The sequence below is a fragment of the Dermacentor variabilis genome, chromosome 9 (genome assembly GCF_050947875.1).
Source record: "Dermacentor variabilis isolate Ectoservices chromosome 9, ASM5094787v1, whole genome shotgun sequence".
In the NCBI taxonomy this organism is placed as follows: domain Eukaryota; kingdom Metazoa; phylum Arthropoda; class Arachnida; order Ixodida; family Ixodidae; genus Dermacentor; species Dermacentor variabilis.
In genome coordinates this window covers 38687692-38709461 of record NC_134576.1, presented here as the reverse complement: position 1 = coordinate 38709461, position 21770 = coordinate 38687692, and the positions used below count along the sequence as shown (strand labels likewise).

General features: G+C 41.1%; 1 protein-coding gene across 3 annotated transcripts in view; it reads left to right on the top strand.

Annotated features, from left to right (window-relative positions):
• The window catches only part of LOC142592624 (uncharacterized), a 33136-nt gene extending 11622 nt beyond the window's left edge, over positions 1-21514 (top strand). The window contains exons 2-4 of one of the 3 annotated variants that reach the window (XR_012830743.1): positions 2950-3009; positions 15812-20594; positions 20633-21514. Coding sequence is in view for 1 of the 3 variants with exons in the window: in XM_075704165.1 (XP_075560280.1) it covers positions 2950-3009; positions 15812-16413 (662 nt within the window). In the remaining 2 variants the exon portion in view is untranslated. Of the gene's footprint in view, positions 1-2949; positions 3140-15811 lie in introns of all 3 variants that reach the window. The other 2 variants (XR_012830744.1, XM_075704165.1) reach the window with 2 other exon arrangements.
• The last annotated feature ends 256 nt before the right edge of the window (positions 21515-21770 follow it).

The following is a 21770-nucleotide window of genomic DNA, read 5'->3' as shown; positions in this document are numbered from 1 at the left end:
AGCTCGCCCTTAAAGGACACATTCCTTGTCTGCCACTGTATCTGTGAGTGTTCTGAGAAATGCCATGCACGTTCTTTGGCATACCTATGCAGAATGGCTAGTAGTGCAAAGCTAGCAGGCACAGAAACAGACCTTCATGACTTGGACAAGTGCTTGTGTCATAATGTCTATTTTTCTCTCTGTTAGTTTTGTGCTGTAACACTGTCATGTGTGGTCCTCTTGCCTAAGCCTCTACCCTGTATTTTACAGTTTGGTGCATTATAATTCTGTTTACGAGTTGTGCCAGTTGTGTCATGAATTTTTTTATCCCTGTATCTCACTATGCTCTGTTGTGCATGCACCTGTGTGCTTAGATTTAGGTGCACGTTAAAGAACCCCAGGTGGTCAAAATTTCCGGAGTCCTCCACTACGGCGTGTCTCATAATCAGAAAGTGGTTTTGGCACGTAAAACCCCAAATATTATTATTATGTTGTGCATGCATTCAATTCAGTTTATTCGCCAGATGGTACTGGATGGCTACCTGGGCTAACAGCTGTGTAGACAGCTTGACAGCTTGTACAAATACACATACATATACAGGGTGTTGCAGCGAACACTTTCAAAAATCTTTAAAAGTTGCCTGTGGCAGATATCACAATTCTAGTTATGAGCTGGTCTACTTGAAGCAGTGGACAATACTTGCCCAAGAAATTGAGATGCAAAATGGACTGATTAATAAAAATTCACTAATTAAGTCCCTCCCCCCCTATGCAATGCCCGTAAGGGCCTTTAGGGTATCTGAATAAAAAAAAATAATTACAATACGGCCCATATTGCAATTTACAAATTCTAGCCGTGGAGTTCGCAAGGCGGATCCACTTGGAATGAATTTTCAAGATGACACCAGTTTCAAGATCTTTCTGGAGAAATGCATTGGCGTTGCAGTTAATTTGTTATCAAAACGTCGTTTCATGCACTGAAGCACACAAGTAACTGGAACACCAACGTATTTCTCCGCAAAATTCGGGAATTTACATCTCGAAACTGGTGTCGTCCTTATAATTTGTTCCAAGTGGATCCGCCTTGTGAAGTCCACTGCTAGAATTCGTAAATTGCAACATGGGTCAGAAGATAATTAGCTAAACTGTTAATTAGTACATTGTTGTTAATTAGACGATTTTGCATTTCAATTTATTGTGCAAGTAGTGTCCGCCGCTTCGAGTAGACCTGCTCGTTAAACTAGAATTGAGCTATCTGCCACAGGCAACTTTTAAAAAATTTTGAGAGTTTTCGCTGAAACACCTTGTATATATACTAAGTATGCACACATATACAAAATTAATTGATGCAACAAACATTTATTACAACACTTTCACAAAAAATGCTTGCAGCTGAGATTTCGACATGTATTTAGTTTCTTTGTATTTGTTTTTGTGATCCTCAGTGCCAGCTATACAAGTGCAGCCTCACTGGCATTATCACTTGTGCGCATGTCATTATAAAGGAGTATTTGCTCTTGTTCAGTGCATTTAATTGGCAATGCTTGTGACATAGTTGGTTTTATCAACTCAGGGGTCATGTATTATATCTTGCTAGAAAAACCTGCACCTTTCCACGCCTATATTTTTCATGACTTCCTGGTTGATCCGCAAGCATTTATTTCATGTGCGTAAGACCCGAAGTGTATTATTTTGAAGTTTTCATTTCGCTTTAGGCGACTCTGCAGCTTACCTCAAATGTCTCATGCAAATTCACTTATCGACTTAGTTATTATGAACCTCCCAGCTTAATGTTGGCATTCCATGTTAGCATTCGTTCAAGCTCACCAAATGAGTTGAGTATTGCTTTAGTTTCTTTTTCTACTGGCAGCATCCTTGGCAAATGCTAAAGTATTTTCTTAGCTTGTTCAATGTGGCATCGCATGAAGCCTGCCCTGCATGAAGTAGCAACCACAAAAAGCCAAGGAAAGCTTAGGGAAAAATTAACAGTTTATTTTGGACAGTCACCTGCTTCCAGCGCTAGGTAGCACGTACATGTTGTTGCACTTTCGCTCTGCACATCACTAAGTGTCTGACACCACTACAAAGCAAAGCTGAACCAAGAATTCTGATAGTGTCGTATGAAGCACCAAAGAGAGCGCTCTCTCTTCAGCTGCTCATTGGTCTGCACTGTTGGTAAAAGCAGCGACGCTGTCGCTGCTTACAGTCTTTTTTTTTAAAGGCTTCTTCTTGTTCCCATAATTGTCTTGGGGCCTGGCCTGCAGCCTTGTGCATGGCCAAAGCGTACAACAAAAATGCCCGAGAAAACAGAAGGGAAGATGGCTGTGTTGTAGCTCAATTGATACAGCATTGTACCCGTAACGTGGACGATGCGAGTTCGGCGTCCCGCAGTGGCAAGTTGTCTTTGCATCCACTTTTATTTTCCTGGTTATTTCTAAATTTTAATGAAAAGAGCAGTTAATTTCCTCTAGGCCTTTCCCATGGTAAATTGTCTATTGACGTCATGTGGTTTTTGGAAGTTGATTTTCTAATTGCTGGTCTAGTCTGTATTGTGCGCTCAATGAGTAATCTTCCAGGGCTACCTTAATTGGCAGCCCCCTTTTAAGTTACTTGCATATTATTTTGCCATATTATATTTATTCCTTGTGGGGGAGATGTGCATTGTAATTTAGTTGTCATAGATTGTATTTAATCAATTCGGTTACGATAGATTGCATTTAATAGTGAACACCACAGTGCAAAATTGCAAAAATGATTTGAGGCCTTTTGATGCACACTGTACCTAATTTCAACAGTTTTCAATAACAAATTGTTTCCACCCTGAAGATCTTGCTGTTTTAAGATTTCAAATGAATCTGTGTTTTGTAAGCTTTGAAGCATAGCTTGGATCATGTGTTGCCCATTCTTTATAAAAATTTTAAGTTGATGAGCTGTCGCAGAGGTGCGCTGACTCGCTGTGTTTTTTTGCAGTCCTGGAGCCACATACCGAAGTTGCACTGGAGCAACAGTTCAACATCTGTCAGCAATTGGGTAGGAATCGGCGCAGCAGTGTTTAAGTATTCTTGACCAACAAGCTAACAGAATCTCTGCTGACATCCGGATCTCCAGAGTTATCAGCGTGGCTGCTGCAGAGCAAACTCTTGATCTTGTGCCTACAGAGGTAATTACTATCAAGGAGCAGCCAGACATGCTAGCCGAGGCAAACACTTGCAGTCTTATTTGAAATCATGAACCTAGTGAAAACATGTTGGCCGTAGTTTCAGCGGCTGAGAGCAGGATTTGTGGGACATAGAAACAATGCGGTGGCCACGTGTCCTTGAAACAGGAACCTAATGCAGTAGGTGGCATTGGCAGCCCTGATAATAGGCAAGTCGGATGACTCCGGCCAAAGGGATTCTTATGGTTCAGCACACAAAAGTGTGTTGGACGAAAATATGTGCACTGTTGTCCCTGCCGTAGCAAAGTACGAACACCATTCTCAAGGGAAGCCGCTAACATATTTAGAGGGTGACAGTGACAGACTTTAGTCAAAGCTGGACACTGCTCTCTGACAATGTCTTGACAGATCAGCCATGCGTAGATTCCGAGAAAGAGCCTGGGACCTTCAAGGCAGGTGGTGGGTTGCAATAGCATTTCTGACACAGACGATGTCCTTGCCTCAGTAGCCTCTGAAGGGGCTACCCTCCACTGTAGTTACTGTAACCAGCTTTGTGTGATAACAGGCACTTTCCAGGCACTTGCAGACCCACACGAAGCCGCAACTGTTCCTGTGCGACATATGGTATTGGCCGTATCTCAGAAAGCAAAATCTGCTTAGGTGCCACCGAGTGTTGCACAATGAGAAAAAGCCATTCCAGTGCCGACTATGTAGAAGGTCGTTTGATGATTGTAACAAGATGTTTGGCCGCACAATGGCGCAACACTCCTGATTGGCTCGTCTATAGTGTGGAAGGGATTGGTTTCTCAATGGTCATTCAGGAGACAGACTGCGTTTCATTTCTGGCCAGGATTGGAGATGGTCTACATAGAGCTAAGCTTACGGCTTCTAGCCCAAGTAATGGAATGTATCTAGATGACGTTTCTGTGACATAATGCCATCTTATGTCGACAAGAAAAAGCAAATGAAAGCACATATTGTAGCGGTATTTTAACACTTTGCATGTCTGAACCTATAGAAAACCATGTAACTTACATTAGGCATGTTAGGAAACGGGACTATGTTTTCCTGTGAGCAGACAAACTCGCCGTCTTGTTTTCAAGCTTTCTGCTCAGCCACCATTTTGTTTGGACAGCAAGGTAGCCTGCATCATTTTTTACTTTGAGGCTGTCTTTGCAAAGCTATGTGTGCAACCAAGCTAGTTGGCAATTCGTGTGAAGCTGTCTTCTTTGACGGCTTCGTCAGTTGTAACGAGGTATAAGATGGCCACTTCCCAAATGGCCATCTACTTTGCAGTCTATGGCAAGTATTGGAATACAGCCACTGCTGTCTCTATGTTCAGGGGCTGTTGTTGCCAGATGGCAGAGGTTAGGCTGTAACAACATGTTGGCTCCTAAGAAATAAATTTTGTATGGTCATGCGTAGCCACAAAAGCACGGTCAAAATGCAAGGATATTATAAATGGGCAAGTTTGGTAGTTTGCTGGCCCTTATTCAGTTTAGTCAAACCTGCAGATGTGGGGTAAATTATACAAGAATGAAGAAATGACACTCTAAACCACTACAGGTAACTGAGAAACCTGAACCTTGGTTAACGGCAATTTCTGTATGGTTATTGTGTAGTACTCACAACAAGTTGGTTCCAAGTACAAAAAAGATATATGCAGGTTTGAAATGTCTGTGTATGTAGGTAAAGTGGCATGTGTACCACACTTGGTGTGGACTATACATGGATGGGCCACTGGGCTAGCCTGAAAGTGAAGCATGTTTTCAGCCATTGCTGGCTAATTACTTTTAACCCACTAACTTTCTCGACGTTCTTCCTCCAGTGACACCATATTTGATAACACAAAAACTATGTTACCCTGATAAGTTGAGCCTTCATAAAGTAAACTACAAGCACTGTTCAAACAAAGGTCCTACCTTGTGATATGGTTAATACATAGCAAGGTATACATGAAAAAGAAGAGAACAGAACTTAAGAAAGGCGATATACTATCTGTCTGCAGAAAAAAAGAATAACTTTGAAGCATGTGCAGAGAATTAGCAATCTTTTTTTCCTCTGGAATTGCAGCATATTGCGTGTCGTAGGGGGCGTGGGCACCTTTCTGCACCCTTTTGAAACTAGAGCTTTGGGCCTCTTTTGAAGTCGGAGAAGCTCAGCGTAAAATTTGTTTTGAAGACTCAGGAATGTGGATGAAAATAAAGGGGTGGCTAAAGCACACTTGTCTCTCTACTGTAAAAGCATGGACACAATGGAGGAAGAGGTGGCAACCAAGTAGAGGGTAATTGAAAGTGTAAACATCCAACCAGGAGTCATCAGAGAGAAAGTGAGACAAAGAGAGAGAGAGCAAATTGGATTCAAGGAGTGGAAACAAAAATAACCATGGAAACTTACAAAAAAGGGAAGAAAAAAAATTAGAAGGGAATATCTGTATGATAACACAAAGAGCAGTGTCTTGCTATTTGAGGCTAGGGCTGGTTGCATAAGGACTTGCATTCTGTTCTTGCATTCTGTTCTTGCATTCTGTTCTTGCATTCTGTTCTTGCATGCTGCTTTCTTTTGGTTTGGCTTAGTTGTTTTATCTTAACAAGCTTGCCCCTTCTGCATTTGATTTTCATCCTTCTTTACTTATGTATTGTGTTTCTCCCCTTTTTCACTTTTTTCTACGTCTTTCTCATGGCCATGGGACAGTTCAAGTGCCCACTAATGGGCAAGCAGTTAATATGCCCACGGCCCTTTATTTCCTACTTCCTTCTTTTCCCCTTATAAACAATCAATCAATCAATCAATCAATCAATGATTTCCAGAGAACTAACTCGTATCAGCTTCCGTTATTGCTTGTAGTATTTTTTTGCAATTTCATGCGTAGTGATGTTGATGTAATGTTGTCAAAGTGGATGTTGTGGCTTCTTTAATTAACTTTGCTGAAAATTCGGGGGTGACATTTCATGTGACAGGCAATTGCTACCATGAAAGTCTAAATTAGTCTAAAAACTGTATAAGGAATGTTAGGGGCGAATTCCTAATGAGCACCAGAAATATGGATGCTTCAATGCCTGCTAGATTTATTTCACTGAGTGGCAAAGTCCTGTGTAGCTCTTTGCCAGAATGTAAACGATAGCTTCTTTTTTTGCTGGCTTAATATGGCCTTACCAGCTCTGAGCTGTCTCAATTGTCCGTTTAATCGTGTTCACTTTGTGGTGTTTTCTATGTTTTGTACATTCCTTGGCCTGTTATCAAGAACTTTGTACTTTTGTATGGCAGTACAGAATTGCAGATGTACTGCACAAAGGCCTGCAAATTTTATTCACCTCCTCTGTCAGCATCCTAGCACTCATATTTAACACTTAACAAAGCTGTGTCGACACATGAAACAATTATTTTCTGTTGATGCCTCGTTCAAAATTCAATTGTGTTACGAATTACTGGTGTTGTCAAGATTGAAATGACAGCAAGGAAGACGAACACTTTGTTGTTGTTCGCAGCTTAATGGTACTAGTAATTAATACATCTAATCAACCCGCCATCAAAGGGTAGTACGTGCTGTTGAATATTGTTCATATTGCTTTGGCAAAAGAAAGGTGGTAGGAGGTTGTGTTTTTGTTAGACTGTTTCTGAAGCTCTTTTGCACAGCTCGTTTCTGTAACTGCATGTTGGAGAATTGACTTTGTTTGGAATGGAAAGACATGTTTGCAGAGCTTCTAACGAGGCACAACTTTGAGGGGAGACAGTGTTTTTGGCATTCCTGATTGCTGATCTACCTGGTTCATTTTATCTTGTACCGCTTAGAATAGTGGTAGAACTCAGCTGCATTTTAAGTCAATGCATGAGTTGCCACTTACAAAGGCGTGGGCAAGAGGACGTTGAACTTTGCAGCTCTGGGCAGCTCTCTGCTCAACCTACTCCTAGAGTGATGAACTGCACTGCTGTTTAGATGGATGCATTTTGATGGCTGGTTAATTGTCTTGCAATATAGTCGTCAGGTTAGTTTCTTGCATGGTGCTATTAGCGTGCACATAAGTTGAGCGGTGAGCAGATTGAACGTCAAGTATTCAGGCATAGTTAAAGGGTAAGCTGGCAGGTAATGGTTGGCTTCATACGGTAATTAAAAAGCAAAATGGTTCTTGAAACACCTTCCGTCAGTATTTCTAGGCACAGCTACTGACGCGAGTATGTCAACAGATGGTTGATATTACAGAAGTGGTCTAAGGGCAGATAGCGAAAGTTTCATCTGCTCAGTGCCTCGACTGTAGCTTTGGTGCACATTACCTGACTTCTTTTTTTTTCTTCAGTGCTACACATTGCAGACTTCTAATTTTCTGTCCACTAGGAAGGGATTGTCTGCTGGTGCTGTTCACAAAGTTTAAAAGCGGGACCATTCTAGTGCAGAACCCTTTCCAGTATTTCCACTTTTTTTCTTTCTTTCTGGACCTATGATATTTCCAACTCCAGTCTGAGAGTATAGACTGCAGCTCTATAAGTGTTGGCAAATTGTCTTGCATTGCAAGTTAGTCTTGGATTTGTTCTGTTGCTCTTGTACATAGGCAGTAAGCCATGAATGCTACCAGATTCTCATCCATAATAAGTTTCTCTTGGTGAATGTCGCATGTGTCGAACTTGTGCAGTTGATTGGATCAAAATGTCGATGGTCTTCATTGTGGGACTGCTGCAGAGGCTGTGGTGTTCAGCTGCTGAGCATGACACCGTGCGTTTGATTCTCGGCTGCAGCACTTTGGGTCGGAATAGTGTAACACTCCTATTCCAACTCTTTTCCTTCATGCACTTCAGAAGTCTGAACAGTGCTTTACCTAAGTCATCACCTGAAAGAATACAATATGACAAGACATCTAACTTGTTCGTTCTTCGGAACCTATTTGCCAGCCATCTCATGCACTCACAATGAACTACACATCCTTATTCAATTCGTCCTCTTGTGCTGGCTAACTCTGTATGCCTCATTAACCTGCCAAAGTGGGAGGGGGGCCATGGCTACAGGCCAACCATGACCGGACGATGATGTAAAGGTGTAAAATCTGGCAAAAAGAATTGCAAAATTGTGCTGGCCTTACATTTTCCCGATTGGGGTAGGAATGTAAGTGAGGTTGGGTGCCATACCTTGGGGGCGTCCTAAATAACAGCAGGTGGTTAAAGTTAGCCTAATACTTTAGGCCTGCATTGCCCAAAGTATTTTCATTGTGGTGTCCATGATTGGTAGTAAAGAAACAAATTCTAACTGGTAATAGTGTAGTGCCAGTGGTAGCCTGTTGTGATGTCTGAACAACAATGTGCATTTCTCTTGTAGCCCATGTATGTGATGTACTGTGTCTGTGAAATTTGCTGTATGTTAGCAGAACTGCAACTACTTTGCATCCGGAATATTTCTGTTTGAAAATGAAAAACATACTTGCAGGTTTGTGTTTTATATAATCAGGTAGTGCAAGTATGATCACTTGTGTGTTTATGAGAGGTGTTAAGCGCTAATGTTTGCCCCATCAGTTATAAATAGCCGGAATACATGCATCTGATAAAATCAGATTGTCCTCGGTGTACTTTGTGACTAAACTGTCTTGCTAAAAATTCAAAATAGAGATTTGTGAATAAAAATTTGTCAACTCATAGTCTTTTGCAGACGTTGACTTTTGGAACAACCCATCTCATTTTGTGATAGCGTGAGTTTCTAATTGCCACTTTGTTTTTGCTAGTTTCATGCAGTGGTAACAAGCTGAAAACCATGTCTGTTCAGCTGTGTGCAAACTGGGCCCTCTGCTTCAGTAATGTGTCTCCATTTCACTTCAACGTAGAGGGTGTTGACACACATAGCAAATTTACTGAATGCAACCACTGCATTAAATTGGAGGCTTTGTGTGTCGCAATCAGTCGGTGCTGGCGAAAGCACTCTTTAATTGGGCATAATGCCTCCAACTGCTTAGTAATGAATGCATTTGTGGTGCTGCAAGCCAGTGCTTCAGGTCTTTCCATGAAGAATTACAGCTTGGCCTTACTTCAATATAACTTGGGATTTCATTTATTAAAATTACAAGGACTCGTTGGAAGTTGCATAATTGATCTTGAATTGATTGACCTTGAATTTGATCATTCTACCGCAAGTATGCAGCACTATTGTATAAAATTATGTAAATTTGGCAGATTTACGAGCAGTTCATCTTAATTCCTATTGGAAGAGGTTATTTAACTCGATGAGCTCAGAGTTTCGTCAAGCTGACAGGTTTAGTACGCATAATTAGCATGTGGCACAAAATTTGATGTAATGCAACTTTTGCCAACACATTAAGGTGTCCTTCCTGCCCTCCCATTTCTTTTTTCTTCAGTTGCACGAAGTTAGTGTACAGCTACTGTTATTGATAAAAAGAGCACAAGGTTTACGCTGTGTGCAGATCACATTGGCTCGGCTAGGACACGTATATATAGTGCGCCATAGCAAATGTTATTGCTTTACCGAGAACACATTGAACAGAAATTTGCTGATGATCAGTTGGCTTACAACCAGGCTTGCAGTTCTGAAAGCTGTCCAAAAGGAATCAGGGTGCAGAAACAGAATTACAAGATGGAAAGACGTTTATGTTTCTTTATTAGTGTTATCCTACTCAGGACAGTGACCCGATAAAAGACAAAGAAAAGTATGCAGCAGTTCGTGTTTTGATATTTGGTGTGTAAAGAAAGTCATGATTTGTTTTGTGAAATTTTGTTGATAAGAAACATGTAAACGACTTTTCTAGCCATACTGCGTGCCTCCTTTGTGTGCATATTTCACTCGGAGGTAGCATTTTGCGGTGTAGTGTTTTGTTGGTATTTTGTTTGGGGGGGAGAGCAGGATTTGCCAGTTTCATATGAAATGAATCCCAGCTACACTGTTCAATTTCCAGCTGCTTCTTGCTGGGTTCACCCAGTGGCTATGGCTGCCGAGCTCAAGGTTGTGAGTTTGACCTGTTGCGGTTGCCACATTTTGGTGGGGGTGGAATGCAAAAGCACTTGTGCACTGTGCACAACTTAAAGAATCCCAGAAAATCAAAATTAATTCAGAGCCCCCCACTACAGCGTGATTAATCATATCGTGGTTCTTGCATGGGAAATTTCAAAATTTTTTTCACACTTCTGCAGTGAGAGAACTAAAAATGCCGCAGATCCAACAAGCTGGAATCTGTATACAGTGAAGCTTTGTGCGAGTGCATAAAGATCTGAAACACGAGTAGACATGCCCGCACGCACGCTTGGAGGCACACACAAATTATACTGAGCCTTTTGTTAAGTGGAGTTGCTTACTACAAGTGAGTACGGCGGGTCCCTTAAACACATCATAATTTCAGAGGCAGCATGCGCATGTGTATGTAGTGCAATTCAAATTGATTCTATCTGCAAGGAGCTTTCACTTCCTCATTACTATGCAACTGCGGATACGCTAAGGCATGCTTTCTGGATCTTTTTCTTTGCGCAGCCGCCGTCGCAGATGTGTCGAGGCAAGTGCCACATGGTGGTGCTGCAAGAAACCGAGCGGTGTGTGTGGCGTGCATGATCCACCGTAATTGGTTGGCCTATTCGGCAAGGGAGCAGTCAGGTCACAGCTCCCACGTTCACGAAACCTGCAAGGTTCACTACGAAAACCTTCACATTTAAAATGTGGTTTCAATAAAAGGAGCATTGGGGCACCATCTGCCTTTGATAGGTAGGAGAGACCGGTTTGCATTGCGACATCCACATGTGGTCATTGTTTGGCTATGGTTGCTAAAAAATTCAGAATTCATTTTTTTTTTCTATTTTATGAAAGGCTACAGATGACACATTTTCCTGAATAATTCTCAATTAAGTGTGCTCGTTCTGCACCCAAACAGGGAACTTTATTTTTAGGAAGATTTATTGTGTCACCAAACAATAGTCTGTTTAACATGCATTTTCTTGCTTTAACCCCGCTCCCAAGACTTTCATGGCACAAAAGGCCTGCATGTATAAGTGTAACATTTCCCTGACTAAGAACTAGCAAGCATAGAGCACAGTAACCAAAATGTACGTCGAGTGCAAAATATTACCCAGTAAGTTAAATTTTTTCAAGTGTAAGCAATGTGCGCAATAAAATGTGTCCACTCTGAAATTTGAGTGCTGTTGAGCCTGCAAATTCAAGTGGAAGATTCTGTGTACACCTGTCTCTCTTAATTATACAATTTTTGGCATTATTTGGCATTTTTTGGAATTGCGCAGTGTTCCCATTGAGAAGCAGCTTGCATAAGCCTCGGCAATGTCTCCTGTTTGGTGCAGTCTGCGGTTATGGATACGGGCTACCGTTCCCACACTAGTGCCGTCAGAAGCTGGTTCAAGCCTGGCAAATGTGCATCAGAGCTTCGTCGAGGTGGCCTTTCGAGGCTGTGAGCAACTGTTGACACTCTATTGGAGCCACGCCAGGGCCATGCAAAGTCGAGGTTATCTGCACCCATTGAGAGCCTGCAGCAAAGTGAAAACCAGGGCTGCTTGTCTGGAGAACAATCCATCAAAACAGCATGTTCCACCATGTGCCCAGAAGCACGTTCCAGCTACACCGTGACCTGGTGCCCCGCTTAAATTTTGATTGTGTGATGTGTGCAGAGTCGTTTGGCTAGTTGAAACACTTAATGGGCCATATCAAGGAGTGTCATGCTTAGTGATACAGCATTTCTTGCCTGAGCCTGCTTTGGTGGGGCTTGTGTTGGCTTCATTTTACTTGTAGCACGAACAGCCAGCCCGTATTGTCAGGTAGGAAGTTTTGTTATAAAGCAGGCAAGTTACATTTGTTTAGCCAAACCAAAGGATCCAGTTATGTCTTTGTTCATGCAGTGCCATGTGTTTTAATACACTTAAACTGTCATAAGCTGGTGAAAGTGTACTACGCTTGGAATTCAATGAAGAGAAATCGTGTAACAGTTTTCTAGTCTAGTTCTAGTATAAACCCATATGATGCGACAATGTGGTGTGTTACTGCTCTGAGATGGCTGGTGTGATGTTTGAGAGTTATTGAGAGTTCCTTACTGTGCATAATAATAAGGTTACAAAGAGGGATTATACATACATACAGAGGGAGGTCTCATAGTGAACAGACTGTACAGGGGACCTCCCATTACAAATGAATAGGATATGTAAATATAAAGCAGCTATATGCAAACACACAAAAAACCACAGTAATCGACAACATTACTGGCACCACGGACACCACAGGCTTCCTCACTCTGGGCAGCCAGTGGATAAAATTCCGTCTTATCAAAAGTGCATGGTGGGTGTTTTATGAGACTGAAGGCATCAGGTTGAGCTTTTAATGTTTATGTGCAGGCCTCATTCCTTAGTAGACTTTGGTTGGTAAAAGCTGACATAAAAACATGCTAGATGTTAATTCAAACAAAATGCCTTCTGTACTTTGATGATCATGTGTCTTGTTTTGAAGAAAAGAGGGAATTGTTGAAAGTGTAAACATGAAACTGTAACAGTGTTGGTATAGAAATGGCAAATATTTATTGCAGTTCAGTGTTGTCAGTATGTTTAATTCTCACAAACTGATCTTTCGAGCAGTCTTTAACTACAGGCATGCTTATTGAAGCTGCTTATTAACCAGGCTTGCTTGATAAATAGAGCCTTCTGTCATCGTGGAAAAGTTTGAAGAATAAAGTTGACTCATTTGCACATAAGACATCATGAGAAGAGCTGTGATAGAGTTTGTTGACTAACATTTTTGTTGCTATAATATTTTAGCAATTATTTTACCACATACTCACAATTTTTGTTTTAATTGCCTTTTATTGTGTATGGCATAGAAGTGATGGTATTGTTCGTTGTGCCTTCCTTATCGACGATTGAGGTTTGGTTTGTAGATGAGCTTGTACTTTTTTCTAGTCATTAGCCTTTGAGTAAACATTTTTGGGAATCTTTCTGTCGTAAGATTTCGCATTTAATATTAGCCATTCTGCAGTTTTACATGCTTAAATGGTTTGCTGTAATCATGCTGAAGTGCACCTGGTGTAGATTGCCTGCAAGTGTTATTACAAAAATATTGAGCTTAGCACGACCGTGATTTTGAAACATTCTTCACTGGCACTCTCACCTTAGTTTATTTAGACAGTGCCTACGCATGCTGTGAGCAGCAAGCTAATAAACAAACAATCTGAATTCAAATGTTGATGCCACTGCTAGTATTAATACAAATTTTTGTTAATTAGCTCAATGGCCATAGCACAAGGATTGGTGCTGTAATATATGTCATTGCTAAGAAAGCCGGTGTGACAGCCAAATAGAGTGCCTGCCGGAGTTTCCTTTACAAAACTGATTGTGATACTCTTATTTCATGGTTGTAGAAATTAGCTTTCAGATATTTTGGACATAAATTTTAATTTTACGAGTCTGAGGAGTGAGGGCTATGTGGCCTTACTACATATTTTGCTGTACATCTTTTGTCTTTGCTTAATGTTCAATTTAGATTATTTATTTTGGGGATTTTTGGTGTTTTTTTTTAACTAGCAGCAACAGTCAATGACTGCAATTGTTTATTATTTATTGCTTATCTTGATTTTTTTTATTTGCCTGCATAAATCTTGTGATGGGCATTTTGCCAGCTGCCTAACGTAACTGATTTGTGATATTTGTTGTAGTGCACCATTCTTTGGCAAGCTAGCTGGTATGTGTTACATTCGTATGACCTTTATTTAGAAATTTATTTGCAGTTTCAAAATCAAAACAGCTCATTCTCTTAAGTCAAGATACATCCTGCCTGCCTCATGAACACTATTTGTCTCTCCAGGCAACCAATACTCTTACCTGGGTCATTTTTCATTCAAAAGCTTGTCAGGCCTTGCAGTAAATGAGCATGACATAATTATCTTGAAGCATGGCCACTCTTTAATGAAGGATTTGTTACCCTAGATTTTAGCTTGTATCATTTTCTGAATAAATTTTAATGTTGGGTTAAAGTTGTAGCTTATCATAGCTTCATTCATGGCTTTCTCCTTGAACTTTCTTGCAAAGCACTATATTTCTGCGCTGCAAAACTTTCCACTGAGGCATTTTAAATGATCTGTTCAAGTAGATCCTTCATGTTATAACCCATTAGAGATGTTTCCTCATTGCACTTTTATGCTTTTGAAGTCATTTACTGATTCGTGTCCCACATAATTTTAATTAGTGCAACTGCAATTGCTTTTAAACACCACTACTATGCAAGATAGAAGCAGCATATTCATCATATTTGTAATTCAGATAGTGTCTGTGGGAAACTTGTGAATCAGTGTTGCAAAGCAGAAGCTTTCATTTACTGTCAGTAGAAGGGAATAACTTCTAGTGGAACACTTGAGCCAAGCCTAAACTATTCAATTACATTGAACTTGGCCATCTAATTGTTACTGAAAGAAATTCTGTGCGTGGTCTCTTGGCTCTACTGCTGTGCAACAGTGCTGTAAACATTCTCTGCGGGGTGGCTACATGTTGAGATGACATTGGAAAACTTTCACTATTCTGTTTCATTCTTCATCTTAATTGCCTTATTTTAACTCCGAGCATGTCACTAAATTAGAGGGAAACAAGGCTGATAACAAGCTAATAATACTGAGTTGCCTTTGATGTCAGAATTTCCCCTTTGTCCCAGACTACATCAAAAATCGCCACGGTTGGCAGCATTCATTGGCCTTTCTAACGAAAAAATTCAGGTGATTCCGTGCAGTAAGTCTTTCCTACTTTCTTACTATTACACTCTGTTCCATACTTAGCGGGCAAATGCTGGTGAAGCTACTCAAGTACTAGTTTCATGGTCAACTGGCTTTTAATTCAGAATATCTCATTGGGAACAACTTCTTCATGTACTGCTTAATCTACAGCAGATAGAACTACATTTGTGTCAAATCATGTATTTATGTACATTTCTTGCTATATGGTGCTCTATGTTTTGGTTGCTAACACAGGTGGTGCACGTTGGAGGCTGTGCAAAAAGTGAAGTCATACCAACGTAGCCTTCCTCTTGTTCTGTACTGAACAAGCCCAGATATGCAGCATCTTTTATATAAGAGCTTCTTCATAATTGTGACTGTAACTTATAAGGATAACATGCCTTAAATTCCATAATGCATCCGTGTGTGTGGCTTTCATATGGCACGTACTAATTTTGGGTTATGCACACAGGTGATGTGAAAAGTTGCTGCAGCCTCCTCGGCTTTGCCTGCTGGGCAGGAAGGGGAGGGTGGAGCAGTCAGCAGAATCCCTGTGACATGCCATGCCATGCAACCTTCAGTTTAAGCTTGCAAACAATCTGTTTTCTGCTAATTTTACTTCACACAATGCCTTTTGGAAAAAAATTGCAGTAAGTTCTCTTAAAGACAAACATATGGGAGTCTTGAAAACTTGTGTCACATCAAAATTTTGACTCCACAGAAGTCTTCGGGATCTGTCGAAAGCTGGCAAAATGTCTTTGAACTGTTCAGTTTACAAGATAACATATCTGAAAACATCTGGAATGTGTTTTTTTTTATTTTACCACTCTCAGAGTGTGCGTTTGCGTCCTTTGTACAGGTTCCTTTTTTTGACATTTTTATATGTTCAAGTAAGGCAGTATGTAATTCTAAACTCTATTAATAGCCTGCAGCAGCAGTCTGGTTGTCTTACGCATCACGAACCAAGTGCATGTGTCTTTTGGAAAACTTTTTCTTACTTTTGCAGGCTGGGAACAACTGCCTCACACATTCTCCGAAGGTTTGGCCCAGACTAGCCGAGATCGCAGTGGCTGCGACGAACTAGCCAGGCACCTGACGACCAGCTCTCCCTCGGAAAGTAGCGGCGCGCCAGACCAAAACAACTTCGTCGAAGAACTGCGACTCAGTTGGAGCGCTGCAGGCCTTCCGAGTGTCGCAACGGCTCAGTCGCAGCCACATCGGCAGCCGCATCGGGAACAACCATTGGCACAACTGAAGCGGCGCTGGCCATGCCAGTTGTGCCCGATTGTCTGCAGCACTGAGTTCAACCTGACGAGCCACATGCGACGCCACGCCACCCGCAAACGCCATGCTTGCCCCGTCTGTCCGACAACATGCAGCACCCTGTTCAACTTGGCCAGCCACATGCGCACGCACACGGGCGAGAAGCCATTCAAGTGTGACATGTGTCCCATGGCATTTGCTGCCAAGGGAACACTGGTGAACCACCGACGGACACACACAGGGGAGCGGCCGTTCCAGTGCCCCTTCTGCAACAAGAGCTTCACACGCAAGTTTGTGCTGCGGGACCACATCAGCTACCGCCATTCAGGCCTGAGCGGCTCGTGATGAAGTGGCCAGAACCCAGTTGCTGTGGCCATAGTTCTTTAGTTACCCAGAGGGAAAAGTGTGACTCTCAAACATGTGGGAATGTCAAAATCTGGGAGCTTTAAGTTAATTTGGAAAGCCAGGGGTTTCTGTAGATACATTTGGCAGCTGTTGTCCTTTCTCTCGTGACATCTTATTCTATACCTCAGCAGCACCTAAGCAGCTGTTCTTACTGTTAATATTACTGTTATTATATGAGAATTTGTTATTTAAACATGGGCACTCAGGCTAGAGTGTACAGTTGATATATATCAAGTGCCAAGTGGCTCTGTGAGTCACTCAAGTTAGAGAGAAGGTGTGAACATCTGCACTTACTGTGCACTGGTTTCAATCGTATGCTTTCATTTTCATTATTATGCTTACTATAGTGTGTGTGAGTAAGTGAACCCTTTCATGGAGGGGGGGACATATCGGACCACACTTTTCAAGGTAACTTTAGTGTGCCGTAGCGTCGAAATGTAACAAGTACAATTTAACTTTTCTGTGTGCGTTCGTTTCTGGATTTCATTTTGTTTATTTGTTTTTTTATTCAACAGTCATCAACAAAACGAAATGACTACATTAATTGTTTACTTTCTCTTCCTTTTCTGCTCTGTTTCATTATTTCTTTCCATTTACTTTCCTCTAGGTGTCATCGCAAAAAACTTAAAGTCTCGCTGCTCTTTCAGCACTCATGTGCCCTGAAGGTATTAGTTCATTCTCATCAGCTGCTATTGTATGGACAAGTTCTCAAGACATTGTTAGGCCTTTTGGAGGTTTCATCTAATGCAGTGGGACAGTGTCAGGATCAAAAAGCGCAGTAGTACATTTAGGTACTCTGTGGCCTCTGTAAGCATTTGTGGAACGTACCAATTAAGCAGTAATCTGTGCATGTTTGGCCAAAAAGCAATTCAAACCCAGGCTTCAGTGTACCTTTGGCTATAGTCTTGGCAAATTGCATGTCAACTCATACTACATGGTTTTGGCTGCATGTTGTTTTCAACATGCAGTTTATGCAAACTAGCATTGCATGAATCAGTCACATATGAGCAAATAGTGTGGGTAGCTGCAAGAAGCATGCTCAGGAACATGAGGTTGTGTTTTTATGTTCCCACCTAGGTTTATGATGTTGTACATACATTCTGACAGCATTCCTAGTATGGCATGAGCTCATATTTGTTTCTGTATTTATGGAAAAATTAATGTAATGCATGTGTCAGTTATGCCTTCACAAGCCTGGGGGGTGGGGTGGGGGGGAGTATTTTGCAAGCGTCCAGCTATTGGACATGTCCATTTCATCTGCTGATAAAGAGCTGATTGGCTGGGCGTGCCTGTCTCCTTACGCATACCCCTGCCAATTCCCTAGTTTATATCACTGGATGTGCAAGTAGTGCTCCCTTATAAAGTTAGTTTTTTGTTGTATGCAATAAACTCGTAGCTGTATGTGAGCCCCAATAAAGTAGTTTTTCTCTCGTTAGGAAGGTGCCTAAGAAATCTAGCTACCTTTTGCAACTGCCATAGTCACTTCAATTAACTGCGTGAGGCTTGTCGAAACGTTCCTTTAACACTTGTAGCAGTAATAAAGGACAAAGAACAGCGATAAAGAGTTCTAGTACAAGCGTATTTCTTTTGGCCTAATGTTGCATTACTTCCAAGTTCACTCCTATGTTTGAACTGTAAGTATTTCTGTTTGATGGACTGCTTGGCTGCGAGATTCTTGATTCATGCTTTTAGCGCAATATAAATTGGTGTACTCTTTGTGTCTTGTTCATATTGTGCTGGTAGTATAAATCAAGATTTTGGTTGATGTTGTACAGTACTATCATTATAGCAAGAGTGACCCCTAAGGAGCACTAATGAACATCTCAAACAGCATAGGACTTGGAAATCATTATAAGAGCAGTGAGCATACATCTATCTTTCTTTTTTTTTTTTTTGCCATCCAGCTATAGTACTGTCAACTAGAAGCACACACTTCCTATACCATAAAGGTAAATTGTTTAAACGAGCTTAAACTGCAAAGAGCCTATGAAGCACAATTTCAATGACATTGTGAACAGCAGATATTTCCACATCTGTCTTAAAGCTACACAGGGTAAACTCAGTGATAAGTTGCAAAAATAATTTGTCGCAAACGCAAGTTGAGGAATAGACATCACATTTAATGGTGGAATCGAAATTATGCTTTGTTGACTTTATAATTTTGTACTAGGAAGCCTGAATGTTCATCCAAGAAAGATGTCAGTGTCTTTGAATGTAATGAGCTCGTGCTGTGAGGCATGAATGAAAGACGGGCACTGTGTTTGAACATTTTCCTGCTGATGTAACACCGGCGTGGTTCATTTTTAGATGTCAAGCTTCTAAGTTGCGGCATGCTTATAGATTTTAATAGTGTCACATCACATACATAATTAAATTTCCTACTGATAGCTGACGTGGGAGACCTAAAGCCCCGTCGGCGAAAGCTCTTTAGGACTATAAATAAGGTTGTTACCAAACTGATAGCTGATGTAAAACTTTGCAGCTTCAACTTTGACCTAGTCAGAGGTAGGTTTTTGTTGTAGGTTGTAGCAATTATAAAATTAAACATATGCAGAAAGTTGAAGGAAAGAAGCCACTCCAGATCGAGTTTGAACCTGGTACCTTAAAATTGTTGTCTAATTAACTGTTTCACTAAGTAATCAACAAAGTGCAAGTGCAAAGAGCGGCTCGTGAGGTAGTTATAAGGCATGGTATAGTGTGTGTGATGCTTATATGCTCGGTTCAAGGCGAAAGGGGCTTAAAGGGGGTGCAAAGAAATGAAATGCAGGGTAGGCGGAACACTGAAACTAAAGCTATACTTCCTTTGAGCAGGTGATCTGTAACCTGCTGCTATTCTTTTTCTTTCTTTTTGTAATTTACACAGGTGCAAATGCTCGCTGCTGTAGCTGAGTGGTTACGGAATTCCACTGCCAGGCACAAGATCACTGGTTCAATTCTTGGTTGTGGCCACATTCTAAAGGATGCAGAATGAATTAACGTTTGTGTACAATGCTTTGTGGGGGCATGACTAAGAATGCTGCTTTGTAAAAATTAATCTGTAGCTATCCACTATAGCATCTTACATGGATCCTGTCTTGCACTTTTCTTCTTGTGATAGAAACCAGGAACAGCTTGACTGCACAAGAGAGAGGTGAAGAAGGAAAAAGATTAAATTGACAATTTGCGGCAAGCTGTTGTTGCCTTGAATGATTAGCATGGCTTTTTTTGTGTGTGTGAAAAGCATTGCCAACTGCCAATGCAGCAACTGCGGAATGAAGAATGTTTAGCTGTTATGTAAGACATTCATAAAGTGCAGTAAATTTTGAGGCAAATATTTGTGTCGTGTTGCATAGCAAGGCCACATGGGTTTAATAAAATTCGCACATCTTTATCAAAAGTGATGCAATATTGTGATGAGCGGGTGTGTACTTTGTAAAGTTTACTTATGTAGATGTACACCAATTCTGCATTGAATGCATGCAGCTGAGCTGTTAAGTACTTTAACATTATGAAAGTCTTGCATATAATTTTTTAACTTTACTTTTTGTGTGCCTTGTTCTGTGTCCTGGAATACTGACTCTTCATCAAAAACTGAATTCCTAAAAGCTAAATCAACACACAATTTTCGGTGTTTTATGGTCATGCCAGAAAATGCCAACCCTAGCTAAAGGACACCTGTCCTGGTTGTAGTTGCCAACCTTCCCAAATTTAGTAGGACAGTCCCGACTTTGCAGTAAAAGTTGTTGGTCCCAACTTGACCTCATCAGGACAGCCAAATGTCCAGACTTTTCTTTTTTCTTCTGAGTAGCAGTAAACTGTATGCGTACTGCGTACATTACTGAGTGCTGAATAAATGTGATATTTTCTTTCTCGTGGTAAGTCACTACACAGTAGGACTAAAGAAACATTCATCTTTGTTGCACGTACAGACTGAAGCTCCTAACGCTGACAGGGCCAGTAAAGACCGACCCTGTCAGTGCCATTTACCAACATGCACAGTTGTCATAATAAGCATTTGTGAATGATAGAGGTGCTGGTAAAAGCTGCAGGCACTATGCCGAATTCATTGGAATAGCCCGGCAGATGATGCTCGGATAGCGAGACGCTCGATGAGTGTGTACCTGCCTTCACCATTTTCGCGGGTGGGCTCTGCGACATGTGCAAGTTGCACATGTCGCAGAGCCCACCCAAGGCCTATGTGCAAGTTGATGCTCCCATGTCAATAATAACCTCATGGAGGACTATCTTTAGGTTTAGGTGCACGTTAAAGAACCCCAGGTAGTCAAAATTAAAATCCACTACAGCATCTCTCATAGCCTGTTCGGTACTTTGTGACACTAAAACCCATAGTTTTGCAAGGAAAGGTGCTAGGGGTTGTTGAAGAAAGCTTGGCAGAAGAAGGAACAAAGACAACAGGAGAGATAAACTTTCTTTTTAAAAACTGCAATGCACACATACGCACACACCCACAGCTTATTGTGGCTACCTTTTTTTCTACTGCTGCTGCTATTTTCTTTATTTCATAGTGTAAACGCTGTTGATGATAATGGAGACAGCTTTTCTCCTGTTGTTGGTGGTTTATAGGAGGATAGCATTCTTTACAGAAGAAATTCGGTGCTGATATCAAACCTATTGCATTGAGACGTGACAAAGGAATTCAGAGCATTGTTGTATTTTGATGTGGGACGCTACAAGTCAACATCCATATTAGACTGAGTTGATATCGGAAAAGCTACGTTTCTTTTTTTTTTCATGTTCATGTGTTGCCGGCTTTGTACCGCAGTGTTTAGCTGTCTTTCAAGCAAAAGTTAAGCTCTACGTTCTAACAAATTGTGCACAACTGATTTTACAGCACTGTAGATGTTGCACTAAAGACTTTTGGTGCCAACATTATCATTACTTGCATTGTTCACTGTAGCTCTCTGTATTGCTTTCTGTGCCTTATGTTGGCTGCCTTCTTTTTTTGTGAACTTTGGATACATATCCTGGTATCGCAGCCATAAGGAGTTAAGCAGTCATGCAAATTGCAATGTTCTGAATAAAGAGCAACATTTCGATTACATTCACGAGTTCTAATGGTCGTTGACACGTATGGCAGTCTGAAATAAGGTGTTTCTTCGCAGGCCATCTGATAAAACATCTATGGCAAATTAAAATGAATGCTCATCTGAAAGAAACAATGGCTTTTAAACGTGACACTTCTTTTTTAGAGTGCAGCTTTTAGGCGAGCATTTTTGTGGCGAGCATCGCCGTAACCCAGCAAACGAGCACAGTGAAGGATGAAAGATGTGAGGAGGAGGGTATAGTGAAAATGTGAG